This window comes from Macaca mulatta, chromosome X, assembly GCF_049350105.2.
Source record: "Macaca mulatta isolate MMU2019108-1 chromosome X, T2T-MMU8v2.0, whole genome shotgun sequence".
Classification (NCBI taxonomy): Eukaryota; Metazoa; Chordata; class Mammalia; order Primates; family Cercopithecidae; genus Macaca; species Macaca mulatta.
The window spans coordinates 161,299,114-161,323,189 of record NC_133426.1 but is presented as its reverse complement, the minus strand read 5'-3'; the positions used below and the strand labels follow the sequence as shown (position 1 = coordinate 161,323,189).

The following is a 24,076-nucleotide window of genomic DNA, read 5'->3' as shown; positions in this document are numbered from 1 at the left end:
CATGTTTTCAGTGTTTCTAAGCGATTTTCTGCCAATCTTGTCTGCTAAGATTGTGGGGCAGTGTTTCCACAAATTTATAGCTGGCAGTGAATTGTCCCAAAGCAAATCAGACAGAATAAGATATTTCCAACATTGTTCAAATGCTGACAACTTATGTGCTTCCTTGGGCGATTTTACAACTTTTTAAACACACGAATAAAAATTATTGTCTGCTTCTTTCTCCTTTTTCTTTCTTTTTTTTCTTGCATACAGAAAGTTTATAGGAGGGGGATCCTCTGAATCAACACACATGGGGGAGTGAAGGAAGCAGCATTGGGTAAAAGAAGTTGAGGTGATACAGTCTGAACAAAGGTCAATCCCACAGGCAGCTCAAGCTAGGATGGCTCTGCAGAGATGTTCTCTATTGAGGCAAGTTGTCTGAACCTATATAGTCCCACATTTACCAGGAATAAGGCATGAGTTTGGGTGTGGTGACTGACTTCAGCCAAAATTGGTTCCCAGAGAGGAATTCAGATTAGAGTTGTCAGCTGTCAGCACACCCAGCAGCTTAGGGAATAAGTGCTTTAGTCCTGAAGCAGTGAATCTGGATACCAGCCTCCACTATGGTCCACCCTTTCTGCTGCTCAGATTCTTTTGCTTCATAAGTTCTGGAATGGTTCCTTCAGGATTCTGATGGACTCCATTTCCTGGGGAAACAAAAGAGAAAGGTTTGGAACAGAGCACAACTCCTGCTGCTTTAGCTTTTCTTGAGTCTGCAACTGGTACTCATCATCTTCCCCTTCTACTCCCCATTCTAGATCCCTCCCCCCACCACCCTCTCAATATGTACTTCTGCTGGTCCAAATAGGTTACCAGATAAGGTACCTGGTCATCATGCCCTTTGTAAGCCATGACTGTACTTGTCCATTTATCATCAACATTGAACAAGGGAATACTAAGAGATACCCAAGCAGATGACCTGGCTGCCAAATATATTCTCCTCTGTCTCCATTGTGTAATGTCAGCCCTTCCTCCTGATGATCAGGGTTGGTTACTCTTGCCAGAATAGTGACTCTTTTCCTTACCTCTTGGTCTCTTAATAGTGATCTGAAGTAATATGATGGAAACCATAGTTTCAAGTTTAATGAGACTCTTGATGTGTCCATTGGTGGGCGTATTCCCCTTTTAAGAACCAGTACTTCTAAACTCTCAGAGCCCAGAGTTGGGATAAGAGGCATAGTTTCCCTAATTGGGTCACTGGGAGTGATGGTAGTGTGAGGCTTGTCCTACTTCCAGTCCTTGTTTCCCAAAACCATATATTTTACTTAGGAACACATGGCACTAAATGATGGCCGTTGATGTAGAGTATATACTGCATCCTGGAGGATGGTGCCTTATTCTTAAGGGTATTATGTCTAAGCTAGTGCCTCAGCTGTGCCCTCAACAAGCTGTCCTACTACTCTATCAGGTGGGTAGCTTCTGGGTAGTGGATTCCATGGTCATGTATCTTCTTGCTTTAAAGTAGTTCTCTTGGTGTGATGCAATGTTATGTAAGATGAAATATTCTGTGAGGCCTTGAATGGTGGTGTTTATTGAGGCTCACCAAGCGACTGAATGATTTTCTTGAGAAATGGTGACATATCAGAGTCTTAGCTTTGGTCTCTGTTACTGACAAGTTGAATGTTAACATCAGTAGCTAGATCTGTATTGATGAGTCCATGATGTTGGGCCCATGCATAGCCTCTGCCATGGCTCCTCCATTCATACATCCATTTTGCAATAATTGGGGTACCAACAGCAGAGGCTGGTGAGCATCAAGTGGCTAAGTCATTCAGTCTACTTGGTTGTTTAGTGCTGTTTCTGTGGCTGATGTTCTTTATTCATTCTGTAATGCATGTCCTTTGTAGATTCAATTTCCTTCTCTCTGAACAACTTCTTTGGATATTTATTGAAAGGCAGGTCTACTGGCAATAAATTCCTTCAATTTTTGTTGTCTGAGAAAGTTTTTATTTCTCCTTCATTTTTGAAGGATACTTTCACAGAGTTCAGAATGTTAGGTTGGTTGTTTTTTTCTTTCCCTCAACACTTTAATGTGTCACTGCACTCTTTTTGTTTTTACGGTTTCTGAGGCGAAGTTGGATGTAATTTTTATCTTTGCTCCTCTGTAGATAAAGTATTTTTCCCCATCTGGTTTCTTACAACATGTTTTGTCTTTGATTTTCTGGAGTTCGAATATAATATGCCTAGGTGTAGGGGTTTTTTATTTGTTTGTTCATTTGCATCCATCTTTTTTTTTTTTTTTTTTTTTTGAGACGGAGCCTCACTCTCTTGCCCAGGCTGGAGTGCAGTGGCACGAACTCGGCTCACTGCAATCTCCGTCTTCCGGGTTCACACCATTCTCCTGCCTCAGCCTCCCAAATAGCTGGGACTACAGGCACCTGCTACCACGTCCGGCTAACTTTTTTTGGATTTTTTAGTAGAGACGGGGTTTCACTGTGTTAGCCAGGATGGTCTCGATCTCCTGACCTCGTGATCCACCCACCTCGGCCTCCCAAAGTGCTGAGATTACAGACATGAGCCACTGTGCCCAGCTGCATCCATATTCTTTGGTATTCTCTGAGCTTCCTGAATCTGTGGTATGGTGTCTTGTGTCTGCCATTAATTTGGGGGAACTTCTCAGTCATTACTGTTTTAAAAATTTGCTTGTATTCATTTCTGCATTCTTCTTCTGGCGTTTCCATTTGTAGCATGTGTATGTTACAACTTTTGTAGTTGCTGTTCCATAGTTTTTGGACATTCTGGACCCATGCATAGCCTCTTCCATGGATTTTTTTTTTTTTTTTTTTTTTTTTGGTGTGTTTTCGTTTTTGTTTTTGTTTTTTCAGTCTTATTCTCTTTGCTTTTCAGTTTTGGAAGTTTCTATTGTCATATCCTCAAGCTCAGAGATTCTTTCCTCAGTCATGTCTTGTCTACCAATGAGCCCATCAAAGACATTCTTCATCTCTGTTGCAGTGTTTTTGATCTGTAGCCTTTCTTTTTTATTCTGTCTTAGAATTTCCATCTTTTTCCTTACAATATACATCTGTCATTGCACATTGTCTACTTTTTACATTAAAACCCTTAGCATATTAATCATAGTTTAAAAAATTCCTGGTCTGATAATTATGACATTCCTGCCATATTTGACTCTGGTTCTGATGCTTGCTTGTTCAGTCTCTTCAAATTTTGTAGGTTTTGCCCTTTAGTATGCCATGTAATTTCTTGTTAAAAGGTGGACATGATGTGCTGGGTAAGAAGAACTTCAGTAAATAGGCCTGTAGTGATGTGGTGGTATTGTAGTGGGAGGGAAAGCGTTCTATAATCCTATGGATTAGGTTTCAGTCTTTGGGTGAGCCTGTGCCCCTGAACTATGCCCTTCATCGGTGCTTCTCTGATTTCCCAAACCCCCGTAGGTTGTACAAGATAGCTAGAAGGGGATGGAGTTGGATATTTGCTTTTCCCTAAGTAGGTTAGGCTCTGATATAAGAGCAGAATGTTTTGGCATATTTCAAATGGTTACTTCTCCCTTGTTCCTGCCAGAAACACAGGGATTTTTCTTCAATATTTATTATGAGGACCTGGTAGAGCTCCTAGAGGTAAAACTCACAACAGCATGGGAACCCATCTATTACTGGGTCCCCTGAGGGTTTTTTTTTTTCAGTCCATAGCAGCTGGTTTAGTTGTTGAATAGGTAATACACTTCCATGGTTTAAAAATAGAAAAACATACAGAAGGTGTCTAGTGATAAGCTCCTCCCAGCTCCTGTTCCTGTTGTTATGTTGTCAGACCCCAAAATATAACCACTGTTATGGATTCCCTGTGCATTTTTCTAGAGTTTTTTTCTTTCTTTCTTTTCTTTTTTTTTAAATTATACTTTAAACTCTAGGGTATATGTGCACAATGTGCAGGTTTGTTATGTATGTATACATGTGCCATGTTGGTGTGCTGCACCCATTAACTTGTCATTTACATTAGGTATATCTCCTAATGCTATCCCTCCCCCCTCTCCCCACCCCACAACAGGCCCTGGTGTGTGATGTTCCCCTTCCTATGTCCAAGTGATCTCATTGTTCAGTTCCCGCCTATGAGTGACAACATGTGGTGTGTGGTTTTCTGTCCTTGTGATAGTTTGCTGAGAATGATGGTTTCCAGCTGCATCCATGTCCCTCCCTACAAAGGACATGAACTCATCCTTTTTTATGGCTGCATAGTATTCCATGGTGTATATGTGCCACATTTTCTTAATCCAGTCTATCATTGATGGACATTTGGGCTGGCTCCAAGTCTTTGCTATTGTGAATAGTGCCGCAATAAACATACGTGTGCATGTGTTTTTATAGCAGCATGATTTATAATCCTTTGGGTATATACCCAGTAATGGGATGGCTGGGTCAAATGGTATTTCTAGTTCTAGATCCTTGAGGAATCGCCACACTGTCTTCCACAATGCTTGAACTGGTTTACAGTCCCACCAACAGTGTTCCTATTTCTCCACATCCTCTCCAGCACCTGTTGTTTCCTGACTTTTTAATGACCGCCATTCTAACTGGTGTGAGATGGTATCTCATTGTGGTTTTGATTTGCATTTCTCTAATGACCAGTGATGTGAGCATTTTTTTATGTGTCTGTTGGCTGCATAAATGTCTTCTTTTGAGAAGTGTCTGTTCATATCCTTTGCCCACTTTTTGATGGGGTTGTTTTTTTCTTGTAAATTTATTTGAGTTCTTTGTAGGTTCTGGATATTAGCCCTTTGTCAGATGAGTAGATTGCAAAAATTTTCTCCCATTCTGTAGGTTGCCTGCTCACTCTGATGGTAGTTTCTTTTGCTGTGCACAAACTCTTTAGTTTAATTAGATCCCATTTGTCAATTTTGGCTTTTGTTGCCATTGCTTTTGGTGTTTTAGACATGAAGTCCTTGCCCATGCCTATGTCCTGAATGGTATATTGCCTAGGTTTTCTTCTAGGGTTTTTATGGTTTTAGGTCTAACATTTAAGTCTCTAATCCATCTTGAATTAATTTTTGTATAAGGTGAAAAGAAGGGATCCAATTTGAGCTATCTACATATGACTAGCCAGTTTTCCCAGCACCATTTATTAAATAGGAAATCCTTTCCCCATTTCTTGTTTTTGTCAGGTTTGTCAAAGATCAGATGACTGTAGATGTGTGGTATTATTTCTGAGGGCTCTGTTCTGTTCCATTGGTCTATATCTCTGTTTTGGTACCAGTACCATGCTGTTTTGATTACTGTAGCCTTGTAGTATAGTTTGAAGTCAGGTAGTGTGATACCTCCAGCTTTATTCTTTTGGATTAGGATTGTCTTGGCAATGTAGGCTCTTTTTTGGTTCCATATGAACTTTAAAGTAGTTTTTTCCAATTCTGTGTAGAAAGTCATTGGTAGCTTAATGGGGATGGCATTGAATCTATAAATTACCTTGGACAGTATGGCCATTTTCACGATATTGATTCTTCCTATTCATGAGCATGGAATGTTCTTCCATTTGTTTGTGTCCTCTTTTATTTCATTGAGCAGGGGTTTGTAGTTCTCCTTGAAGAGGTCCTTCACATCCCTTGTAAGTTGGATTCCTAGTATTTTATTCTCTTTGAAGCAATTGTGAATGGGAGTTCACTCATGATTTGACTCTCTGTTTGTCTGTTATTGGTGTATAAGAATGCTTGTGTATTTTGCACATTAATTTTGTATCCTGAGACTTTGTTGAAATTGCTTATCAGATTAAGGAGATTTTGGACTGAGACGATTGTAAATATACAATCATGTCATCTGCAAAGAGGGAAAATTTGACTTCCTCTTTTCCTAATTGAATATTCTTTATTTCTTTCTCCTGCCTGATTGCCCTGGGCAGAACGTTCAACACTATGTTGAATAGGAGTGGTGAGAGAGGGCATCCCTGTCTTGTGCCAGTTTTCAAAGGGAATGCTTCCAGTTTTTGCCCATTCAGTATGATATTGGCTGTGGGTTTGTCATAAATAGCTCTTATTATTTTGAGATACGTTCCATCAATACCAAATTTATTGAGAGTTTTTAGCATGAAGGCCTGTTGAAATTTTTCAAAGGCCTTTTCTGCATCTATTGAGATAATCATGTGGTTTTTGTCTTTGGTTCTGTTTATGCTGCATTTTGTTTATTGATTTGCATATGTTGAACCAACCTTGCATCCCAGAGATGAAGCCCACTTGATCGTGGTGGATAAGCTTTTTGATGTGCTGCTGGATTCGGTTTGCCAGTATTTTATTGAGGATTTTTGCATCAATGATCATCAGGGATATTCTCTTTTTTGTTTTATCTTTGCCAGACTTTGGTATCAGGATGATGTTGGCCTCATAAAATGAGTTAGGGAGGATTCCCTCTTTTTCTATTGATTGGAATAGTTTCAGAAGGAATGGTACCAGCTCCTCCTTGTACCTCTGGTAGAATTCGGCTGTGAATCTGTCTGGTCCTGGACTTTTTTTGGTTGGTAGACTATTAATTATTGCCTCAATTTCAGAGCCTGCTATTGGTCTATTCAGGGATTCAACTTCTTCCTGGTTTAGTCTTGGGAGAGTGTAAGTGTCCAGGAATTTATCCCTTTCTTCTAGATTTTCTAGTTTATTTGCGTAGAGGTGTTTATAGTATTCTCTGATGGTAGTTTGTATTTCTGTGGGGTTGGTGGTGATATCCCGTTTATCATTTTTTATTGCGTCTATTTGATTCTTCTCTCTTTTCTTCTTTATTAGTCTTGCTAGCGGTCTATCAATTTTGTTGATCTTTTCAAAAAACCAGCTCCTGGATTCATTGATTTTTTTGAAGAGTTTTTGTGTCTCTATCTCCTTCAGTTCTGCTCTGATCTTAGTTATTTCTTGCCTTCTGCTAGCTTTTGAATGTGTTTGCTCTTGCTTCGCTAGTTCTTTTAATTGTGATGTTAGGGTGTCAGTTTTAGATCTTTCCTGCTTTCTCTTGTGGGCGTTTAGTGCTGTAAATTTCCCTCGACACATTGCTTTAAGTGTGTCCCAGAGATTGTGGTATGTTGTATCTCTGTTCTCCTTGGTTTCAAAGAACATCTTTATTTCTGCCTTCATTTTGTTATGTACCCAGTAGTCAATTCACGAGCAGGTTGTTCAGTTTCCATGTAGTTGAGTGGTTTTGAGTGAGTTTTTAAATCCTGAGTTCTAGTTTGATTGCACTGTGGCCTGAGAGACAGTTTGTTATAATTTCTGTTCTTTACATTTGCTGAGGAGTGCTTTACTTCCAACTATGTGGTCAATTTTGGAATAAGTGCGATGTGGTGCTGAGAAGAATGTATGTTCTGTTGATTTGGGGTGGAGTTCTGTAGATGTCTATTAGGTCTGCTTGGTGCAGAGCTGAGTTCAATTCCTGGATATCCTTTTTAACATTCTGTCTCGTTGATCTGTCTAATGTTAACAGTGGGGTGTTAAAGTCTCCCCTTATTATTGTGTGGGAGTCTAAGTCGCTTTGTAAGTCTCTAAGGACTTGCTTTATGAATCGGGGTGCTCCTGTATTGGGTGCATATATATTTAGGATAGTTAGCTCTTCTTGTGGAATTGATCCCTTTACCCTTATGTAATGGCCTTCTTTGTCTCTTTTGATCTTTGTTGGTTTAAAGTCTGTTTTATCAGAGACTAGGATTGCAACCTGTGCCTTTTTTTGTTTTCCATTTGCTTGGTAGATCTTCCTCTATCCCTTGAGCCTATGTGTGTCTCTGCATGTGAGATGGGTCTCCTGAATACAGCACACTGATGGGTCTTGATTCTTTATCCAATTTGCCAGTCTGTGTCTTTTAATTGGAGCATTTAGCCCATTTACTTTTAAGTTTAATATTGTTATGTCTGAATTTGGTCCCATCATTATGATGTTAGCTGGTTATTTTGCTTGTTAGTTGACGCAGTTTCTTCCTAGCATTGGTTACTGAAGCTTGTGCATTTGTCATATAGTTCTCATGCCATGGTTTTCAGCTCTATCAGGTCATTTAAGGACTTCTCTACATTGGTTATTCTAGTTAGCCATTTATCTAATCTTTTTTCAAGGTTTTTAGCTTCTTTGCAATGGGTTTGAACTTCCTCATTTAGCTCGGAGAAGTTTGATTGTCTGAAGCTTTCTTCTCTCAACTGGTCAAAGTCATTCTCCATCCAGCTTTGTTCCATTGCTGGCGAGGAGCGGCATTCCTTTGGAGGGACAGAGGCACTCTGATTTTTAGAATTTTGGGCTTTTCTGCACTGCTTTTTCCCTATCTTTGTGGTTTTATCCGCCTTTGGTCTTTGATGATGGTGACATACAGATGGGGTTTTGGTGTGGATGTCCTTTCTGTTTGTTAGGTTTCCTTCTAACAGTCAGGACCGTCAGCTGCAGGTCTGTTGGAGTTTTCTTGAGGTCCACTCCAGACCCTGTTTGCCTGGGTATCGGTGGAGGCTGCAGAAGAGGGAATATTGCTGAACAGCAATTGTTGCTGCCTGATCATTCCTCTGGAAGCTTCATCTCAGAGGGGTATCCGGCCATTTGAGGTGTGTTGTGTCCGTCTGCCCCTAATTGGAGGTGTCTCCCAGTTAGGCTACTTGGGTGTCAGGGACCCACTTGAGCAGGCAGTCTGTCCATTCTCAGATCTCAAACTCTGTGCTGGAAGAACCACTACTCTCTTCAAAGCTGTTAGACAGGAACATTTACATCTGCAGAGGTTTCTGCTGCCTTTTGTTTGGCTATGCCCTGTCCCCAGAGATGGAGTCTACAGAGGCAGGCAGGCCTCCTTGAGCTGTGGTGGGCTCCACCCAGATCGAGCTTCCAGGCCGCTTTGTTTACCTACTTAAGCCTCAGAAATGGTGGGCACCCCTCCCCCAACATCCCTGCCGCCTTGCTGTTAGATCTCAGACTGCTGTGCTAGCAATGAGGGAGGCTCCATGGGCATGGGACCCTCCGAGCCAGGCGCAGGATATAATCTCCTGGTGTGCCATTTGCTAAGACCCTTGGAAAAGCACAGTATTAGGGTGGGAGTGACCCGATTTTCCAGGTGCTGTGTGTCACGGTTTCTGTTGGCTAGGAAAGGGAATTCCCTTCCCCCTTGCGATTGCTGGGTGAGGCTATGCCTTGCCCTGCTTCGGCTCTCACTCGTTGGGCTGCACCCACTGTCCTGCACCCACTGTCCGACACACCCCAGTGAGATGAACCTGGTACCTCAGTTGGAAATGCAGAAATCGCCTGTCTTCTGTGTTGCTCACACTGGGAGCTGTAGCCAGGAGCTGTTCCTATTTGGCCATCTTGGAACCTTTTCTTTCTTTCTTTTTTTTTTTAAATGAATTCTTGCTCTGTCACCCAGGCTGGAGTGCAGTTGTGTGATCTCAGCTCACTACAACCTCTGCCTCCCAGGCTCAAGCAATTCTCCTGCCTCAGACTCCCAAATAGCTGGGATTATAAACACATGCCACCACTCCCTACTAATTTTTGTACTTTTGGTGGAGACAGGGTATCACCATGTTGGCCAGGCTGGTCTTGAACTCCTGACCTCAAGTGATTGAGCTGCCTCCCAAAGTGCTGGGATTACAGGCATGAGCCACCATGCCCGACCCCCTCCTCAATGGAGTTTTAAACTCTCAGACTTGTCCACACTGAGCTTGCAGCAATTTGTCAATTACAGTTCAGGTTTTCCTACCCTGATGCTGGTTCCCATGGAAGTTTCTGTGCTTAGGTTTTGGCTTCAGTAAGTTGTGATTCTCTGTATTCACCTGTCTTTCCAATGTGTGGGGGCAGCAGATTGACCTGTGACCTCACTTCTCTGGCTTATCTGAAGAAGAGTTGTTGATTTTTCAGTTTATTCAGCTTTTTACTTGTTAAGACGGAGTAGCACCTTCTAAGCTCCTTACATGCCAGACTGGAAACCAGAAGTCTGATTGTCTACTTTTTAAGTATGTTGCCTTTTCAAAATTAAAAATTACTCACACCAATCATTCTCAAACTTTTCCAAAAAATGTAAGAGGGAACATCTCTCAACTCATTCTATGAGGTCAGCACTACCCTGATCCCAAAGCCAGACAGAGACATTATGAGAAAACAAAAACAAAAACAAAACAAACAAACAAAAACTACAGGCCGGTATCTCTTATCATGCAAAAATCCTCAACAAAATACTAGCAAATCAAGTCCAGGAGCATATTAAAAGGATTATGCAGCATGACTACATGGGATTTACTCCTGGAATGCAAGGATGTTTTAATATACAAAAATCAGTCAATGTGATCTACCACATTAACAGAACGAAGGACAAAATATGATTATCTCAATTGATGCAGAAAAATCTTTTGACAAAATTCAATACCCTTTCATGATGATAACACTCAACAAACTAGGAATAAAAGGAAACTATATCAACATAGTACGAACCATATGTGAAAAACCCACAGCGAACATCATACTCAATGGTGAAAAACTGAAAGCTTTTCCTCTAAGATCAGGAACAAGACAAGGATGACCCCTTTCACCACTTCTACTCAACATAGTGCTGGAAGTCCTAGTCAGAGCAATTAGGGAAGAAAAAGAAATAAAATACATCCAAACTGGAAAGGAAGAAGCAAAATTATCTCTGTTCACAGATGATGTAATCATTTTTGTAGAAAACCCTAACAATCACACATACAGACAGAAACACACACATACACACATACCACTGTTAGAACTAGTCAATCAATTCAACAGAGTAGCAGGATACAAAGTCAACACAAAAAAATAAATTGTGGCTGGGCATGGTGACTCACACCTGTAATCCTGCACTTTGGGAGGTCAAGGCAGGAAGTTTGTTTGAGGCCAAGAGTTGGAGATCAGCCTGGGCAACATAGCAAGACCCTGTCTCAAAAAATTTAAAAAAAGATTAGCCAGAGGTGGTGGTGCAAGTCTGTAGTCCCAGTTACTTGGGAGGCTAAGGTGGGAGGATCACTTGAGCTCAAGAGTTCAAGGCTGCAGTAAAGCTATGATTGTGCCACTGCACTCCAGTGACAGACCATGACCCTCTATCCTAAAAAAAGTAAATAAAAATTTAAAACATCAGTTGCATTTATATGCACCAAAAATGAACACTTCAAAGGAAATTAAGGAAATAATTCCACCTACAATAGCATATAAAAGAATAAAATACTTAGGAATTAACCTAACCAAGGAGGTGAAACACTTGTGCAATGAAAACAACAAAATATTCCTGAAGGAAATTAAAGGAAACATAAATGAATTGAAAGACATCATATGTTAATGGATTGGAAGACAATATTGTTAAGGTGTCAATATTGTTAAGATGTCAATTTATAGATTTAATGCAATCTCTATCAAAATTCCTGTGACATTTCTTGCAGAAATAGAAAAACTCACGCAAAAATTCATATAGAATCTCAAGGGGCCGGGCATGGTGGTTCATGCCTATAATCCTAGCACTTTCGGAGGCCAAGGCGGGTGGATCACGAGGTCAGGAGATCGAAACCATCCTGGCTAACACAGTGAAACCCTGTCTCTACTAAAAACACAAAACATTAGCCGGGTGTGGTGGTGGGAGGAGGCTGAGGCAGGAGAAGGGCATGAACCCAGGAGGTGGAGCTTGCAGTGAGCCGAGATCACGCCATTGCACTCCAACCTGGGTGACAGAGCAAGACTCTGTCTCAAAAAAAAAAAAAAAAAAAGAAAAGAAAAAAATCTCAAAGGACACTGAATAGCCAAAATAACTCTAAAAAGAACAAAGTTAAAGGACTCATATTTCTTGATTTCAAAACTTACTACAAAGCTACAGTAATCAAAACAGTGTGGTACTGGCATAAAGATAGACATATAGACCAATGGAATAGAATAAGGAGTCCAGAAATAAGCCCTTTTGTATATGGCCAAATGATCTTCTACAAGGGTGCCAAGACCATTCAATAGGAAAACAATAGTCTTCAACAAACAGTGCTGGGAAAACTGGTTATCTACATGAAAAAGAATGAAGTTGAACCCTTATCTAACACCATATAAAAATTAACTCAAAATGGATCCATTACCTAAATGTAAGACCTAAAATTATAAAACTGTCAGGAGAAAACATAGGGCAAAACTTTGTGACATTGGATTTGGCAATGACTGTTTGGATATGACACCAAAGGCATAGGCAATGAAAGAAAAACACAAATTGGACTTCATGAAAAAATTTTTAATTTGTTCATCAAAAGACACCATCAGCAGAGTTAAAAGACAACCCATAGAATGGGAGAAAATCTTTGCAAATCATATAAGAGATTACTATCCAGAATATATGGAGAACTCCTAAAACTCAACAACAAGAAAGCAGACAACCTGATTTAAAAATGGGCAAAGGACTTGAGTAGGCATTCCTCCAAAGAAGATATACAAATGGCCAATAAGTACACGAAAAGATGCTCAACATCACCAATCATTAGAGAAATATAAATCAAAACTACAAAGAGATACCGCCTCACACCCATTAGGATGGCTACTATCAAAACTAAAACAGAAAATAATGAGTGTTGGTGAGGATGTGGAGAAATTGGAACCTTTGTGCACTGTTGGGAATGTAAAAATGGTACAGCTGCTGTGGAAAACAATAGGGCAGTTTCTCAAAAAATTAAACAGAATTACCATATGATCCAGCAACTCGACTTCTGGCTATATATGCAAAAGAACTGAAATGGGGTCTTAAAGAGATATTTATACATCAATTGTATTAGGGTTCTTCAATGAAACAGATCCAAGAGTGTGTGTGTGGGTGTGTGTGTGTATATATATATGTGTGTGTGTGTGTCTGCGTGTGTGTGTGGTAAAAATACAGGGTTCAAGTCAGAAGGCAGAACCAAGAATGCTTATGTCCAAGGGCAGAAGATAGATGTCCCAGTTCAAACAGGGAAAGTGAATTTGCCCTTCCTCTGTCTTTTTGTTCTATTCAGGCCCTCAGTGGAATGGATAATGCCCACCCACATTGGTGAGAGTGATCTTCTTTACAAATTCAAATGCTATTCTCTTCTGGAAACATCGTCACAGACATACCTAGAAATACTGTTTTACCATGTATCTGAGCATGTCTTAGCCCAGTCAAGTTGACATATAAAATTAACCATCATATCCATGTTCATAAGCAGCATTATTCACAATAGCTAAAATGTAGAAGTCCTGCAAGTGTCTATTGACAGATGAATGGATACACACAAAGCATTACAAAAGAAGGAAATTCTGACACATGCTACGACATAGATGAACCTTGAGTATATTATGCTAAGTGAAATAAGCCAGTCACAAAAAGACAAATGCTGTATGATTCCACTTATATTGGGTACTTTGAGTAGTCACAATCATACAGAAAGTAGAATGGTAGATGCCAGAGACTGGGGGAGGTGAGAGTTATTATTTAATGTTTATACAGTTTCAGTTTGCAACATAAAATTAATTCTGGAGGTGAATGGGAGAATATTACACATGTTTTCTTTTTTGAGATGGGATCTCACTCTGTTGCCCAGGCTGGAGTACAGTTTTGCGATCATAGCTCACTGCAGCCTCAACCATCTGAGCTCAAGTGATCCTCCCACCACAGGCGCCAAAGTAGCTAAGACCACAGGTGCACACCACCACGCCTGGCTAATATTATTTGTAGAGGCCAGGTATTGCTATGTTGCCCAGGCTGGTGTTGAACTCCTGGGCTCAAGTGATCCTTCTGCCCTGGCCTCCCAAAGTACTGGGATTACAGGTGTGTGCCACCACACCTGGCCAGAATATTTAATACTACTGAACTGTACATTTAAACATGGTTAGGCTGGGCGTGGTGCCTCACGCCTATAATCCCAGCACTTTGGGAGGCCAAGGAGGGTGAATTGCTTGAGCCCAGGAGTTTGACACCAGCCTGGGCAACATGGTGAAACCCTGTCTCTACAAAAAAATTAGCTAGGCATGGTGGCGCACGCCTGTAGTCCCAGCTACTCTGGCGGCTGAGGCGGGAGGATCGCTCGAACCTGGGAGGCGGATCTCGCCACTGCACTCCAGCCTGAGCGACCAAGTGAGACCCTGTCAAAAAAAAAAAAAAAAAAGATTAAGATAGTAAATTTTATGTGTATTTTACCACGATTATTAAAACTGAAATCCCCATGGGTCACTGATTTACCAATTTAGCTATTTTCACCATTTTTAGATTGTATTTTCCTTCTCTATCTCAGCATTCTGACTAAAGGAAAAGCAAACTTTCTTACAAGAATGAATGATTCTCCAGTGTGGCTGCTCCTGAAAGGAACAATGAGACTTGTTATTTCACCACAAGATCAAAGAAATAAACAAGTGATAAATGCCCAGACCCCTTCTTACTCATTTCACATCCTGATGATCTGAGGCATGGTATGGCTTTTATTCCAAGCATGTGAATACTTACAATCAGAAACTCCCTCTCCTTTCCCTCACTTTATCATTATTGCCGTCATTTATGACAATGGAGGGAGTGTCTCGCTGGATGATATTTGGGGTTCTTTCTTCAGTAGTCCACCATACCGAGCGTTTATTTGTGCTGTTCTCCATCTTTCACATCTACCACTTTTCAAAAGCCCCTGAGAGTCAGTAAGACACGAGACTCAAAACAACTGCTTCACATCTAAGTGTATGTCTTTAAAAATCTCTCCTTTTCCATATTTATGTCTGATGTGTTTTGTTATGGCACAGTGGCATGTAGTATGTGGTTCATAAGTGAATCAATGTACATCTGTGGAGGGCGAATGCTCAATTTTAGATCTATACATGAAAGCTTTTTTTCCAGGGCAGGAGCCTTGCTTTCTCCGACTAAGCCCTTAATTACCCAAATGCCCGTGTGTTGTGCCTTTGGCTTGTTGAAATGATACCAATTGGTAAAATCCGATGGGAGATAAAAGTTAGATGTCCAGAAGCATAAAAGTCAGGAAGAGAGGCTCTTTGTGGCATAGAGAAAGCTGCAGAACTGCTCCATGGTGTGCAAAACTCATCAGCACATGCAACTAGTGAGTGGAGATAGTCACCTTCAACCACTTTGTAATTTCTACCAATTCACTTGGGGCCAGTGTCCCTTATTCACCAAGATTCACATTGGTCCTTTTGATTATTTGGCTTGAGGAGGCCCCCGACATGCTAAACTGTCACACAGGGAGAGAGGAAAAGTTGGGAACCAGCTTTCACTTAAAACGGCTTTGACAATGGAGGCAAATAATAACATTTTGGGAACATTTATATAAGTAATTATATAATTTCTGATTCAGTAGCTGGTTCATGAATAAATGAGTAATTGGGAGTATCTGAGTGGAGACAAGAATGAGCATTAATGTAGGACTGATTCTGAATTACAGCTCCTGGCACTAGTAGGTTTCAATATACATAGTCTGCTGAAAGGTAATTCTCTCTGTGATATTCCTGGTATCCCTAAGGAGGGAAGTATAATTTTAGGTACATACTGACAAAATTTGAATACAGAGTACTTAGATGAAAGTTATAGCCTGTTTTAGAGATGAAATTGAAGGATGCAGTAGCTATTGCTTTGGCAAAGGATTTTTGGCTGATGCAGTGTATGGTTACTGATTTTATGATTCTTATCACATGACACCTAATGTGTCAGTTGACTTGTGAAAACAGTGTTTCAGTTTAATGGATGTTAGGGATTTATATACAACTTCAAATTTACCTCCTTGTTAATAGTAGAAAAGAGTAGTATGGAAGCATTACTTCCAGCTGCTTTTTGAAGCGTCCACCAAAATGAACGACTTTTTCCTTTCTTCACAGATTTCCTCCTAGAGTGCCAAGATCTTTTCCATTCAACACCTCAGTCATGTACAAAAAGACTGTGTTTGTAGAATTCACGGATCACCTTTTCAACATCGCTAAGCCAAGGCCACCTTGGATGGGTAATAAAAACAATGTTGAATGCTAATTATGAAATTGGGTATCTTATTTTCTATCACAGATTCCCCAATCTTGAGGTTGCAGTTAAAAAGTGCAGCTGCCAAAGAGAATGTTTCCCTAACTGCTACCTATAGGGAAATACACTGACTGCATTTTCTGTCTTTTTACTGGGCCATCTTCCTCTGCTTGGTCTATGCCAACTGCTTACCTCTACTTAGATGTCAAATAAAATATGTAACAACATGTTATGATAGGATATTTTCTGTCCTAGAATTGTTGCTGAGAATTACAGGTGGGAAGTATCCCCTTATTCTAAAGAGAGGTATCAGCCTATCGATTTAGAACTTGTTCAGGTAATAGTCCAAAATTGGTTCTGCAACCCTTAGCCCCTGACTCACCTCCAACCTTGTATTTAAAAAAAGGCTGGGAACTTATGAAAAACTTTAGATTTGAATATTTCTTTGGAGAGCCTCTTTGGTGTTTTATGTGTTGCTTACCCCATGGGGGATGGGAGGCCTGTCCCTCATGTCAAGTTATAATCAAGGAGACCTCGGGAGAACCACTTAGAAGACTGGACAAGGTACCTATGGAACTTGGGAGACACTGACTACTGCCTGGTTTTTATCTGGACAAATTTTCAAGGTCAGAGGCCAAAAGGGCTTCTGATGGAATAGCAGGGGGAGTGGGCTGTAGTGGGAGCTAACTGCACTACCACTGTTAGGTGTAAGGCCAGGAAGGTCACTGAATGGGACTTGTCTTACAAAGACTCTGTCTGAGAGGTCTTCCTGCCGGGGTTAGATAACCTCAACAGAAAAAGCCTGTGTGGGTTGTACTGCCAGAAGCAGAATCTGAGAGGAGAGATACAAGTGACCAGCAGGAGAAGGTATATCCCATGCTAAGATCAGGTGCAGTGGGGTGTCTCCATGTTGGCAGGGAGAGGTCTCCAAAGAACTCATAAGTTCCCTAAGAAAGAAAGGCAGAATTTTGGTATGTGTCACAACTAGGGAGTACTAATGCCACATTATCAAGAAAGAGTTTGTTGTTGTGCCTATTTTTTTTTACCTCCCCCCACCCTCCGTCCAGCCATCCTTCCCACTTGCTCCTACCATGGAGGGTCCAGAGGCAGAAAGGTGAGTTGGGGCGGAAGATGGGAAAGCAGCGAAGCTGCCAAAAAAATTAATTTTACATATTGCAAATTTCTGGGGCTGTCAGAACGTAGCTGCAGAAGGAAGGGGACTTGCAATTGCAGAAGACATCAAAAATTTGGTATTAGACTGGACTGGACTTGTTAGAACCTAAAAGTGATACTGTTGGTTAATATCTGAAGGTTACTGGAAAAGATTTGGGATCAGCCAAAGTGCAGGAAAAGGGAGATCTCACATAATGTAATTAAAAACAGTGGTCTAAGAAAAATAAGGCTATTTTATGTTTTTATCCCACTAAATCCAGTTCATTCAATACACTGTTTATAGGCATTTTATATTTAGTGTATTCATAAAGTGGAGCTCTTAATTTTCCTCTTGATTTTCTGTCATGGCCTTACTAACAACCCAGTTGCACAAGCCAAAATCATAGGAGTTTTCTTTGACTACTCTCTCTTTTTTTCTATCTCCAGCATCATATTTATGAGCAAGTCCTGTTGACTGTTACTCCAAAACAAGTTCCAAGTCTTCTTATTTCACTTCTTGTAAAATCCAAATTCATCCAAATTCCTGTGGCCTGCAAGGTCCTACATGTTATGTTTCCTTTTTGACCATATTTTCTGTTACTCCCCTGCTGATTCACTGTGCTTCAGCCACATTTTACTCGACTAGACCAAGCTTATTTCTGCCTCTGGACTTTTGCATTTGTTTTATCTGCTTGCAATGCTCTTCCACTAAATCTTTGAAAATCTTACTTCTTTTTCATTAGTCAGATCTCTACTCAAATGTCACCTCCTCAGAGATGCCCTTCCTGACTACTACACTGAAAGTATCCTCTACCTCCTGCCTCATCATTTTCTAGCAGACCACTATCTTTTATAATATTTATAACAACTTGAATTTTTCTTTTTCATTTTTTTATATGATTAATATCTTGAGAATATGATCTCCATGATCTGTCCTGTTTGCTACTGCACCTCCAGTGCATAAGACAGTTCCTAGAATATAGTAGGAACTCTAGATGAATGAATGAATGAATGAATGAATTGAATGATTGCCAGAAATCTTTCCTCAGAGCAACCATAAGGTTAGGCTGATGTTGGCAAGCAAATACTACCTTTTATCAATAATTACAGGGGCATGCTTCTCCACTGTGACCTTGACTTTAACTTTTGTGATAACAGGTTTTCTGGAGTACTATCCCCAAGTGACCTTTGCTGGACATCTCATTCTTACAGGTCTGCTGGGTCCTACTATCCAGGCTGAGGTTTATGACACAGTGGTCATTACACTTAAGAACATGGCTTCCCATCCTGTCAGTCTTCATGCTGTTGGTGTTTCCTACTGGAAAGCTTCTGAGGGTGAGTTAAATACCCTCCTATTGTCCTGTCATTCTAGGAATAGAACAGTGAGATGTGTGTGCTTTGTAATGGTGGCACACCTGGAGTTGGATCCATTCTCTTAAATACAAACTTACTGAAAAATAATAATAACAACAATAATGACTAATATGTATTGAGTTGAAGGTTGTACAGCTAATAAGTGGTGGAATCAGGATTCAAACCTAACTCCATCTAACTCCAGAACTTATACTTGGAACCACTGTGCTACAGTGTAAGCATTCATATAAATAATGTTGAATTTGGTTCATGTAACTGAAAAGTTCCATGGAGTCAGTCAAGTATGGCTGGATCCAAGGATTCAAGTGATACTCTCAGCATTGTGACCATTTTTCTCCCACCATCTCAGCTGGGCTGTCCTTTTTGTTTTCATTCTAAGGCAGGCTTTTCTAATATGATGGCAAAGATAGCCACTGGGAGCTCAAGGCTTATCTCATTCTTACAGATTGTGATCCAGGAGTGGGAAGCAAGCCTCTATCCCAGTATTTCTTGATGTTGAGTGGTATGGAAGAGTTAGAAAGCAAGAGGCAGCATCAGTCTCACCCAGTCCAATGACAATGGCCAGGATGATGGAGTTCTTCAGCACTCTCTTGAGAAAGGGTTCTGATAGAAGGAGCTAAAAACCATAATTCTCAGCAAACTATCGCAAGAACAGAAAACCAAACACCCCATGTTCTCACTCATAGGCGGGAATTGAACGATGAGAACACTTGGACACAGGAAGGGGAACATCACGCACCGGGGACTGTGGTGGAGTTGGGGGAGGGATAGCATTAGGAGATATAACTAATGTAAATGACAAGTTAATGGATGTAGCACACCAACATGACACACGTATACATATGTAACAAACTGAGAGACCTAGTGGTCTCCACACCAAGGACATATTGTTTTACGAAGCCCAATAGAGTTGCAGTGTTAGTTATTTGAGAGGTAGTTAAAGTTAATTTGCTTGTAGGGCATCTTGATTTGAGACAGACAACTATATTTTCCACCTCTATGAAAATATCTCCCTGAATTTCCAAATCTCCAAATTTTCTGCTTTACCTGGTCACACAGACCTCTTTGATACAAATGAACATGGTCTGGAGATTGATGTGGGCAAGCTAGAGTGCAAAAAGTGGGCAAAGGAAATGAACAGACACTTCTCAAAAGAAAACATTTATGCAGCCAACAGACACATGAAAAAATGCTCATCATCACTGGTCATCAGAGAAATGCAAATCAAAACCACAATGAGATACCATCTCACACCAGTTAGAATGGCGATCATTAAAAAAATCAGGAAACAACAGGTGCTGGAGAGGATGTGGAGAAATAGGAACGCTTTTACACTGTTGGTAGGACTGTAAACTAGTTCAACCATTGTGGAAGACAGTGTGGCGATTCCTCAAGGATCTAAAACTAGAAATACCATTTGACCCAGCCATCCCATTACTGGGTATATACCCAAAGGATTATAAATCATGCTGCTATAAAAACACATGCACACGTATGTTTATTGCGGCACTATTCACAATAGCAAAGACTTGGAACCAAATTCTTTCAACTCTTTTAAGGTCCTAACTGAACATTATGTGTGTTTCTTAACATTTACTAGATCATAAATATCTCAAGATAGGGAAATTCGTCTTATTTATTGCTGTGTCCTTAGCATATAACATACTGCCTACCCTATAGTGGATACTCAATGCAAGAATGAGGGTGCAGTGGGCACCAGTCACTTTTTCTTCCTAAAATTAAACATTTCTCACCTGTGTACCCCCTCAGAATTGCTTTTCTGAATGTACTTCAAACAGAACCTGCCGTTTTCTTAAAGCCCATGCCTCCCTGACCATAGCAATTAATCTAGGGGTGAGCAGTTGACACTGGTATCCCACCTCCTTGGCCACAGATGATCGGTCCAGAGATGGGCACCTTACCCAAACTAGGCCAATGAGAGTACTTCCGCCAGCATTTTGAAATTTGTGAGAAAAAGGACCTACTATTACCAGGTAATCCTATACTTAGTGGATGGAGCCCAAATATATAATAAAATCAAGATTCTACTACTTCATATCTTGTGGGCCATGGATCTTATAGGAGTCTTAAGGGGGTGTTGGTCTTGTCCTTTTCATAGTTGCAGGCATGGTGCAAAGGCAGGACAACCTACCTTTATCTGCTCCTTCTATACTACTGATCCTACCCTAAACATGTAGGTGTATAATCAGAGACAGGAAGCCATGGCAAATCTGGAGGGTCTGGACTTGGCTATATCTTAAAGAGTTACATATAATCGTGGTTCAACATTGGTGAAATTTTCCAAAAATTGGTGGAGGAAAGAGTGGCCAATGCAATTTTATCTTTCTCTTTTCTGCTGACATCAGGGAGAGAGATAAGAGCTTTTAAAATCATAATTATGGGGAAATAATATTTTAAAGTCTAGCTCAAGTTAAACCCATCAGAAAAGGTAACACCTTTCAGGACCCCCAAATGGCCACATCTTATCCAATGAGGGGACATCAGCCATAGAGTCTATACTGCACACTTCAAATGGTAGCCACGAGCTATCAGGCACTTGAAATGTGGTGAGTCCTACTTGAGACATACTGTAAAATACACACCAGATTTCAAAGGCTAAGTACAAAAAAGATGAAAAATATCTCATTCACTGTTTATAAATACGAGTTGAAATGCTTATATTTGGATATACTAGGTTAAATGAAATACATTATTAAAATAATTTCACCTATTTCTTTTTACTTTTCTTGATGTGACTACCAGAAAATTTAAAATTACATATGTGGTTTGCATTATATTTCTATTGAACAGCACTCATCTGTACATTTCCAGTGAAATGTTTAGCATATGTTGAAGTTACTGCTCCTGATGCAGTGGCTCATCTCAGATATGGCCAAGTTCTTCTGTCCAAGGAAAACTAGGTTCAACCCATTCCTGGAGAGGAAGAGACTCAAATCTTTCTGAGCTGGGTCACTTACCTTGGTTACATCTGTTCTCCACCTATTCTACCAACAACCAAACGGATGGACATAGCTGAAATAAAATCATGCAATCACACTGAATGATGTCTCACCTCAGGTGGGCCTTCAGCATTGAAGCATTCTACTGCTACATTTCATTCTACTGCTACATTTCCCCTAATCCACACATTCTTAGCTTCTTAGCTTTCACACATTCTTAGCTTCTCATCGAACCTCCAGCATGCGCTCCCGCCCCTGCCCCCACCACAATCTGAGCCTTAGGACAAAGGGTATTTTTTTCCTAATGAAATATTTCAAACAAAGATAGATACAGAAAATAATATAATAAACAAACATGTGCCCATCACCTCACTTTGCCAGATGTTAACATTTTGTCATCTTTGCTTAATGTATTTTACAAAATTAAACATTTTACATACAGTCTGTAACCCTCCATGGGGCTGGCAGGAAAGGGTTCTCATTGTCAAAGTTCAAAGTAATTGATCATTGAAAAAATAATGATCGCATTAAAAGGAGCCCTTATATAATAGAGATATATATTGAAATACTCATAAATGAAATGACATCCTATCTAGGATTGACTTCAAACACATCCAGCTGATGTTACAATCATTGGGTGAATTGCTGATGTGGAATTTGACATTTGTATGGTGCCAAAATAATATCTCAGAGATTTCTTTTTGATTGCTACTGGAAATGTTAACTTTAGAATGGAGGTATCAGGCTAATCCACGGGTCAAATTTAGTGTCACTAAGGATGGGATGGCCAGATATTATCTGCCCCTGATATGGCACAATATGAAGGACTCAGCATCATCTTTGATGTATTTTAGCCAAAAAACTTACTTAACTAGAATCTAATCGGAACTTAGGTATATTCAGTAGCATGAGATATTCTACAGGACTGCAAGCCAACTTTCTTTCACTAAATGAGTGTCAGGAAAAAAGGGACTACTCCGTGTGGGCCTAAACAACCAGATGCAATGTGCAGTCTTAGGTTGAATTCTGATTTGGACCAACTAGCTACAAAGGATGCCTTTGAAGCAATTAAGAAAATTTGAGGCGCGCCCAGCCGGCGGGAGCGCGGCGGCCCGGCTCCCGCAGGGCCGCGCCGAGCCAGGCGAGCCCCTGGGGCGCTCAGGCGCGGGCCTGCGCCGCAGCCGCGGGGCGCGGCATTTTTATTCCGGCGACGCTTAAGGGAGCCCGGCCGCGCCCGGTGCATTGTGGGAGCGGCCCGCGGCCCGTTTTCGGGAGGCGGCGGAGGGCGCAAAGCGAGCCGGTGGATCCATAAAGAACCCAGCCAACCCGCAGAGGTAGGGGGGGGGCTGAGCTGTGAGGAGAGCGGGGCCCAAGAACCATGTCTATGCGGGAGTCGTTTAACCCGAAAAGTTACGAATTGGACAAAAGCTTCCGGCTAACCAGATTCACTGAACTGAAGGGCACAGGCTGCAAAGTGCCCCAAGATGTCCTGCAAAAATTGCTGGAATCTTTACAAGAGAACCACTTCCAAGAAGATGAGCAGTTTCTGGGAGCCGTTATGCCAAGGCTTGGCATTGGAATGGATACTTGTGTCATTCCTTTGAGGCACGGTGGGCTTTCCTTGGTTCAAACCACAGATTACATTTACCCGATCGTAGACGACCCTTACATGATGGGCAGGATAGCATGTGCCAATGTCCTCAGTGACCTCTACACAACGGGGGGTCACGGAATGTGACAATATGCTGATGCTCCTTGGAGTCGGTAATAAAATGACCGACAGGGAAAGGGATAAAGTGATGCCTCTGATTATCGAAGGTTTTAAAGACGCAGCTGAGGAAGCAGAAACGTCTGTAACAGGTGGCCAAACAGTACTAAACCCCTGGATTGTCCTGGGAGGAGTTGCTACCACTGTCTGTCAGCCCAATGAATTTATCATGCCAGACAATGCAGTGCCAGGGGACGTGTTGGTGTTGACAAAACCCCTGGGGACACAGGTGGCAGTGGCTGTGCACCAGTGGCTGGATATTCCTGAGAAATGGAATGAGATTAAACTAGTGATCACCCAAGAAGATGTAGAGCTGGCCTACCAGGAGGCAATGATGAACATGGCGAGGCTCAACAAGACAGCTGCAGGACTTATGCACACGTTCAGTGCCCACCCGGCCACTGACATCACGGGCTTCGGGATTTGGGGCCATGTGCAGAACCTGGTCAAGCAGCAGAGGAACGAGGTGTCGTTTGTAATTCACAGCCTCCCGGTGCTGGCCAAGATGGCTGCGGTGAGCAAAGCCTGTGGAAACATGTTCGGCCTCATGCACGGGACCTGCCCAGCGACCTCAGGCGGCCTTCTGATCTGTTTACCACGTGAGCAAGCAGCTCGGTTCTATGCAGAGATAAAGTCCCCCAAATATGGTGAAGGCCACCAAGCATGGATTATTGGGATTGTAGACAAGGACAACCGCACAACAAGAATGATAGACAAACCCCGGATCATCGAGGTCGCACCACAAGTGGCCACTCAAAAGGTGAATCCCACACCTGGGGCCACCTCTTAATCTAGACAGAAATAGTTGTTTGGTTTTGATTTTAAATAGATCTGTTTCCCTTACCACTTCAATTAAAGACTATAAACAACAAAAATCTCATTGTGTCTACACATCGGGGTGACCTTAGGTCTGTTTGTA

The 24,076-nt window shown here is 41.2% G+C and overlaps 1 protein-coding gene and 1 pseudogene across 10 annotated transcripts in view; both read left to right on the top strand.

Moving 5' to 3' along the window:
- Positions 1–24,076, top strand: part of F8 (coagulation factor VIII) — a 198,570-nt gene that overhangs the window by 14,700 nt on the left and 159,794 nt on the right. For all 9 annotated transcript variants that reach the window (XR_013412903.1, XR_013412904.1, XM_077989004.1 and 6 more), the window contains exons 2-3: positions 15,768–15,889; positions 18,268–18,390. Coding sequence is in view for 7 of the 9 variants with exons in the window: in XM_077989004.1 (XP_077845130.1) it covers positions 15,768–15,889; positions 18,268–18,390 (245 nt within the window). In the remaining 2 variants the exon portion in view is untranslated. The remainder of the gene's footprint in view (positions 1–15,767; positions 15,890–18,267; positions 18,391–24,076) is intronic.
- LOC702660 (selenide, water dikinase 1 pseudogene) lies at positions 20,959–24,032 on the top strand (annotated as a pseudogene). The gene has a single exon (XR_013412905.1). The product of XR_013412905.1 is annotated as a selenide, water dikinase 1 pseudogene (transcript).